The following is a 7899-nucleotide window of genomic DNA, read 5'->3' as shown; positions in this document are numbered from 1 at the left end:
TCAGTGAGCTTCTGATAAATCAAGGCTAATACTGAATGTTAATTCAGTAGCACTCACGGTCTAATAAAAAGAGACATGAGTTAATAGAAACAAAGAAACATACTTTCTGAACCCTGAGATAATATCATTACATCGATCAATATAAAATATAGATTGAGAAACATTTGTTAAGAAGAATTTCTATGTTCTCTATATAGGACTTTGATTAATATTGGTGCCTGGCAAAAAGTTAAGGCATAATCCTAAACTGTACAAACAGGAAGAGAATTAAGATAAAGCTTACTTTTTGTCACCTTAATTGATACAAGTATATAACATAAGGAATGTTGAAGTTAAAGTTTTACCACTCAAGTCCCAATTTTGATAATCAACAAGTCCCTGAATTATAGCCTACCAATGGAAAGAACAGCAAAATATCCTATCAATCAGATTTGTAGGCAACATTAAAAAACTCCATCATTAATTTCAGCCATCAGAAAAACAATCATATCTGTATATAAATTGAAAAGAAACTGAACTACTTCCTAGTATGTTAAACATTAATTCAGAATGAAATTACATACTGAATTTACACTAGCAATTCTTAAACCTTTGGTTTCTTTTAAAAAGTTGAAATGAGAAATTAGAAAATTTCTGTTTGTAAAAATAAATCACTTTGTGATTCTTAGGTATAAGAACTATTTTTAGGATATTTTCACAGAAGAAATTAAAGCTAGCAATATTATTAAAATAAGAAAGAAAATATGATATGAACTCAAATAATTACCTCACTGCAGATGGTTCAAAATGTAATAAAAATATATCTAATTATTCTTATTGCTATGAATACTAAATCAAAATCAGAATAATATACAATATTGTAATTAGAAGATGTGCCCCTGTGAAATGAATCAAGCTGCCGAGATTCATTTATTTTTCCACCAAAGAAAAAATAGCTTCATATACAAAACCTTTTACCACAAAGTTTACTAAATTAAGGGACCATCAGCTGGGATTTGAAATGTTTCTGAGGCTAATTCAGGCAGAGATCACTGTCATTCCCAAGGCTGCTGCAAACACGGGCTGCCGTGTTAAGTGTTTCTCTCCTAGGGCTTCTGGGCCAGGGCAATGTAGAGTGGCTTGGAGCCCAAGATACGGCCATTCATCTCAGCCATTGCTTTAGTGGCCTCCTCAGGAGAGGAGAAGCAGATCAAGCCAAACCCTTTGCTTCGCCCTTCTTCCCGCATTATCTTGACTCTGCTAATTGATCCAAATGAAGAAAATTCCCTCCACAGTTTCTCATCATCAATGGTGTCATCGAGATTCTTAATATAGAGCTTCATGCCTTGGCACCTCCGAAATCTTTCCTGTTTCAGCTGCTCAAACACTTGCTTTAACTCGGCCTGTCGCTCGGATTTCTTTTGCGCCCGGCCTACAAAAAGCAGCTGTCCGTTTATATCCTTTCCATTCATTTCTTCAACGGCCTTTTTGGCAGCCTCATGGCTATCAAAACTCACAAAGCCAAAGCCTTTGGATTTCCCACTGGAATCTGTCATCACCTTCACACTCAGGGTTTTACCATATTTACTGAAAACTTCCTTCAGTCTCTCATCATCCATGTCATCTCCAAAGTTTTTGATGTAAACATTGGTGAATTCATTGGCCTTGTTGCGGAGCTCGGCTTCCCGATCTTTACGGTTTTTGAATCTGCCGACAAACAGCCTGCAGTCCTTAAGCAGAGCCCCATTCATCTCCTCGATGGCCCTGTCGGCTGCGATCTGGTTCTGAAAGTGCACAAAGGCATAGCCCCTAGATCCTTGGTCATCACTCATCACCTTGGAGGAAAGGATCTTCCCAAAGGCTGAAAAATGTTCATAGAGGGTTTTGTTATCAATGGATCTGTCCAGATTCTTGATGAACACGTTTCCGATGCCCGACTTCCTTAAGTAGGCATCGCGCTGAGACCACATGAGGCGGATGGGTTTGCCCTTTATCGTGTCAAAGTTCATCGTGTCCAGGGCCCTCTGGGCATCGGCCAGCTTCAGGAAGTTCACGTAGGCATAGCCCAGAGAGCGGCGGGTGACCAGGTCCCTGCAGATGCGGATGGACAGCACAGGCCCCACGGTGCTGAACTTTTTGAACAGCAAGTCCTCGGTGACATCTGCGTGGAGGTCACCCACGTACAGCGACGCCTGGCGGTACTTCGCTGCCACATTCATCTCCTTGCTCCTCCCCACCGCGAGCCTGTCCCTAGGAGCTCTCAGTGCGATTCCTGCAGGAGGGGTCACCAGGACACGGTTTGGGCCTGGCTCGTGCGTGGTGGCCCCAGGATCACCGCTTGGAGGCTGTGAGATGGTGTTCAGGTACAGTTCCACCAGGTTAAGAGCAACAGCCTCATCAAAAAGCACTCCCACCCCCCACCCCGGCCCAGCCCAGCCCCGCAACCAATTCGGCTCTATTTGGAAGATGGCAACAGAATTCTGAGCTCTCCAAGAAAGGCTGATAGAACCAGACGCTTCTTGCCCACCAATGTGTGAGAGATCTTCAAGGGGGTGGGTTGGCCCCCAATCTGAGCGTTTTCTACAGACACTCGGGTTGCTGGTTTCTGAATAAAAAATAGGCCTCGCTCAGGCTGCTATAAAGTTACAGCCTCCGGGAGAAGAACTCCACAAGTGGCGCTCGAGGCGGCTGCCCGGAGCCGCGGAGCGTGGGCGGAGGGCGCGGGGCCGCGGCGAGACCCGAACCCCCCGAACCGCCCGGGGCGGGGGGGGGGGGGGCGAGTCCTGCAAGCGCCGCCGCCGAGGCGCGGCCGGGGCCAAAGCGGGCTGCGGGCGCCCTGGCAAAAACCCCGGCCGCTCTCGGAACCGCAGACCCGGCGCGGAGCCCGGGGATGGACGGGTGGGGGGGGGGAGGGGGAGCGGACAGACCGACGGACGCGGCCCAGCAAGGCTGCGGCCCGAGCAGGGGCTGGGGGCTCACCCGGGCTGCGGCCGGCGGGGGGCGGGCTGGCGGCTGGCGGGAAACCCGGAACTCGCGCGCTGAACTTCCCGCGCACCCGCTGCCAAGTGGGATGTTTTCTTTTTAATATTTTTTGAGAATGTTTGTCTTCCCCCCGCCCCTCTCACACATTTCCCACCTCCCTCGGACAGTTACGCTGAGAAGCAGGAGGCGGTGACTGGGGTGGAGAGAGGCTGACTAGGGGAGTGGCCCTAATAAACCCACCCGCCTGCGGGGCTGTGCACGGGTCTGACTGAAGGAGCTTTTTCCGACTGTGGATCGGGGCTGGTCACTTCCTCGCTGAAAACCCTCCAGTGGCTTCCTTTGACTCTTGGATGAGGCCCAGCATCCTCACCTTGTTGTACGAAGTTGAAGTTCTGCAGTATCAGTTCCAGTCTCAACTTGCTGCTCTGTTTCCCTTAATAAAATCCATGACATGACTTTTTTTTCTTTTCTTTTTCTTTTTCTTCCCCAGGGCCACCTTTACAAGAATGTGCTTCTCAACCATCAGTTTAAATGCTCTCTGCAAATAGAAATTTTCCTTAAGTGACTTCTGAAAGTTTGTACTTTGCTCTTAGAAACTTACGCTACATTGCACTTTTCATAGCGTTTGTTTGATTACAATCTAATGTGATTCCATGATGGTAGGGGCCATGCCCATTTTATTCCTAGGCCCAATTCCGGAACTTTCAGAAATGGGATGCTCAATATTTATTAAATGGATTGATTGCACGGAACGGATGTGATATTTAACCTGAGGCCGGTGTTCATGCGCAGGGACATGAAGATGATGTCCCTTGCCACAGAGAGTGTTGTAAGGCTTGGATGAATGAATGTATCTGGAAATGTCTAGCACAGTATCTGACAGTAATAGCTTTTCAGTAGCACTGATTTTATTTACCGTAGCTTTACATAAATTCCTTAACATCATTCTCATAAAACCTTAAAATCTTCATCCTAACACATCTTAGGGATAGTCACCTGCAAACCTGAGTTGGGTGGACCACTTTATACAAGGCTAATTTAGTGCTTTTCAAACTTTAATGGGCATAGGAATCACCTGGGGATTTCATTTGAATGCAGATTCTGATGTAGCAACTTGGACTGGAAATTCTACCTTTCTAAAAAGCTCCTGAGTGATGCAAATTCTGTTTGTCTGTGAACAATGCTACATATCAAAACTTGAAGCTAAATTAGTGAGTCTAAATCTTTTCTAATGGTGACATTTTTCTAAAGTAAGAACTACAAAAAATATATTTCTCTTTCAGAAGATAATGACACTCTAGCAGTCAGTAATATATTATTTAAAAAAAACCCACCAAAATTAGAGTGGGGTTTTCATTATCAAATCCAAATTGCTTTTAACATATCTAAAATGGAATAATAGGTCCATGATTCTTCCCAAATTAATCCTGATTAATGGTTACTGTTTGTGAAATTTATCACTTGTTGTTCCTGTAAAATCATTAGTTCAAATAAGTAATCTTTTCTTCAACCATATCTTCAAGGCTACAATTTAAAAAAGGAAGAGTGGCACCCACTCACTCAGTGAGTGGCTCAGTTGGTTAAGCAACTGACACGATTTCTGCTGAGGTCATGATCTCATGATCCTAAAGTGAAGCCCCATGCGGGCTCTGTGCCGATTGTGGAGCCTGCTTGAGATTCTGTCTGCCTCTCTTCTGCTCGTGCATCAGCACGTGCCCTTTCTTTCTCAAAATAAATAAATAAAACAAATTTTTTTCAAACAAGGAAGAAAGACCACTCATGTAGTTGGTAGATACATCAATGGATAGCAGCAACATTCCAGTACATGCTTTAAAAATTCAGACACTGTTTGGCATTGTATAGCATAAATAAAAGCGACCATCAGATTCACTATTATCACTTTTTTAAAAAGTTTATTTATTTTGAGAGAGAGGAAGAGAGCACATGCACGTGAGCAGGGGAGGGATAGAAAGAGTCAGGGAGAGAGAGAATCCTAAGCAGGCTGTATGCTATCTGTGCAGAACCCCAATCAAGCTCCGGCTCACCAACTGTGAGATCATGACCGGAGCCAAAGCTAAGAATCAGATGCCTAAACAACTGTTCCACACAGGCACCTCAATGTTATCACTTTCTTTAAAAAAAAAAGAAAAAGAAAGTTCTTACCTATGTATTTCCTGTGAATTTTGTCACAAGACATTTTATTTCTAGGAAAACTGTGTAAGATCATATTAGGTCTTTGTATAATTGTGATTCAACTATAGCAAGATACCAAAATATTTCAAGAACTCATGAGATTTTCATTTTACTTTATGTGATCTTCACTCAACATACTGTGAAACGGGAGGAAAAGTTTCCAAATTCAGAAGTTAGTCTTAACATTATTGACTCTAATCATCTTATGTGCAGTAGATACCGAGCTCAATTTGTTACATTACCACTAATCATGATCCTTTCTATTTATTCTGTGTATTACACTGTTTTTATTTTTATGTTATAACCAAGCAAGAATTTTAAAGCATCTATGGGTCTTTCCTCTCTTTAATTCTCTAAATCTCTATCTCTCTCTCTCTTTTTTTTTTTTTTTTTTTTTTGTTAGTTGTGTTCATTCACTAATTTCTTAATTTGGGTGGTCTTTCCATTTACCCTGTTTTTCCATTCCAGTTGCCATGGTCTTTTCCCCATTTCATTGTGTATTATTGCATTCGTTTTATTCATTCATCCTCTTTTGCCTAGATGCCAGTCTGTCTATATGCCGGTCCATCTTGCCTTTTGCTGCCAGAATTAATTTTGCTAAGATTCCTTCCACAAGATTTTAGTGAAAAATAACAAATGGCTTCCAAAACTTTGCAAAATCAATCCAATCAGAGCTGCATACATCTTTTGTCAAGCTAACCCTTCATTTGTTTTATATGCACATGCAGTTCTTTGATTATCCAAATTCTGTCATTCTTCAGCTCTGTTTGCGCCCATATTTTTTTTTCTCTCAATAGCCCAGCTGACCGGCACTGATTACTTCTCCTTTTGTGAAACAATTTATTTAACATATTCATTGTGTATATGAAACTAATTTTGGCATGAGTTCATTGGCTTTGATGAACCTGGACTTAAAATTGATATCACCCATGATGTTGTCTTATGCTTTTCTTAGCCAATTGTTACAGCTATGTATATTGCGGACTTGAATGTCCTCTTCCTCAAATATTCTGCACATATTTCATTTAAGTGCCACTTTTCTGCCTCATTTTGAAGTAAGTTATAATTTTGTCTATGTTTCTTTTCGCTCACTTGTCTCTTCAATGTACAGATTTGTTACGTGGGTGGCTCACAGAATTAAGCGGGAATAAGATGCTACTTTGCCTAAATGACAGGAAAACTGTTAGTGTTTCTATTCACTGATCTTCATGTCGATGCAGGTCGTTGCTTACTTTGGTATTTATTGTGTAGAAATGAATAAATAGCGGGGCACCTGGGTGGCTCACTCAATTAAGCATCCAACTCTTGATTTCAGCTCAGGTCGTGATCTCATGGTCTAGTGAATTTGAGCAGGGCTCTGTGTTGACCCTGCAGAACCTGCTTGGGTCTCTCTCTCTCTCTCTCTCTCTCTCTCTCTCTCTTTCTCTCTCTCTCTCCCCCTGTCTTTCTCTCTCTCCCCCCCTTCTCCTGCTCACACTCTCTGTTTCTCTCAAAATCAATAAACTTGGAAAAAAAGAAATGAACAAATGAATAAATAAATAAATAGCTATAAATGTATTATAATGCATTTTAAAATAGAAATCAGTTGCATTAATTAGACCAAAGTAATTTCTGACAACTACATGAATCATTGCTCTGATGTAGTCAACTATTAATAAAATTTTCTTTATTTTTGCTCAAAGTGATCTTTATTGTCTTAATTGAAAGTAATTCCATGAGTAAAACTTGCTTACGTTATACTCTGAGAGTGCCATGTTTAATATTCAGTCCAAAGTACATTGTATCTTTCAGATTATTTGAGTTCAATTTCACTTGACAGTTATGGTGTCTTTTCAGTTTTAATTGCTTTCGCATTTATTTTATTTTATTTTTTACCCAAATGTAGTGTTAACTTCTTTAGCATGAGGTATGTGATTTAAATATCAGAGTTAGCCTTGCCCATATGGGACATTTGAAATGTCACACACAATAACTAATGTATGATTACTAGTAAATCTTGATTAGAAGTTCAATCCAATCCAAAATATCACTTACTACTAAAAAACATCAGGCATCATTGCAATTAAAACTGAATAAGACAGCATCTTTCTGCAAGAGTCTCATGGGTTTTATTAGGAAAAAAAAAAAAAAAACAACAACAATTTCAAACAATGTAGAACTGGGGCACCTGGGTGGCCCAATCAGTTAAGTGTCTGAGTTCGGCTGAGATCTTGATCTCACGATTTGTAGATTTGAGCCCCGTCTCGGGCTCTGTGCTGTTAGCTAGAAGCCTGGAGCCTGCTTCAGATTCTGTGTCTCCTCTCTCTGCTCCTCCCCTACTCGTGCTCTGTCTCTGTCTCTCAAAAATGAATAAAGGTTAAAAAAATTTAAAAAAATAAAACAATGTAAAATTAATCATCTACAAAAGGTAAAATAGAAATTTAGCACAGAAGATATGTGAATAATTCTGCCTATAACGATTAAAAAAGCCTTTGCAGAGAAAATGGTGCTAAAGAAGATTTGGGATCTTTTTGTGAACTCCAGGAAGATTTAGGTATAAGTAAAGTTAATATCAACTAGTAGCCACTTAATATTGCTGGAATACAAAGTGTGAAGAAGGAAGTGGCAGGAATTGAGGCAAGAGAAGACAAGGGCAATAAACCAGAGTTCTTCACATGCCTAGCTATGACACAGGCTTCATTCTAAATGAGAGCCGTTGGAATGATTGGTGGAAGAATGTGTTTATACTATGTTTCAAAAAGGTAA

At 41.1% G+C, this 7899-nt stretch overlaps 1 protein-coding gene across 1 annotated transcript; it reads right to left on the bottom strand.

Annotated features, from left to right (window-relative positions):
* Positions 1 to 903: 903 nt before the first annotated feature.
* PABPC4L (poly(A) binding protein cytoplasmic 4 like) lies at positions 904 to 2198 on the bottom strand. Its single transcript, XM_042933924.1, has one exon. The coding sequence runs from the start codon at positions 2196 to 2198 to the stop codon at positions 1086 to 1088; it is 1113 nt and encodes a 370-aa protein (XP_042789858.1). The 3' UTR covers positions 904 to 1085.
* Positions 2199 to 7899: the final 5701 nt, after the last annotated feature.

The sequence above is a fragment of the Panthera leo genome, chromosome B1 (genome assembly GCF_018350215.1).
Source record: "Panthera leo isolate Ple1 chromosome B1, P.leo_Ple1_pat1.1, whole genome shotgun sequence".
NCBI classification, from domain to species: domain Eukaryota; kingdom Metazoa; phylum Chordata; class Mammalia; order Carnivora; family Felidae; genus Panthera; species Panthera leo.
Note: the sequence above shows the minus strand (reverse complement) of the source record. Positions and strands in the feature narration are given on the sequence as shown.

Excerpts from the sequence above, each read along its gene's own strand:
- PABPC4L (XM_042933924.1), bottom strand. The coding sequence starts at position 2,198 with ATGAATGTGGCAGCGAAGTACCGCCAGGCGTCGCTGTACGTGGGTGAC.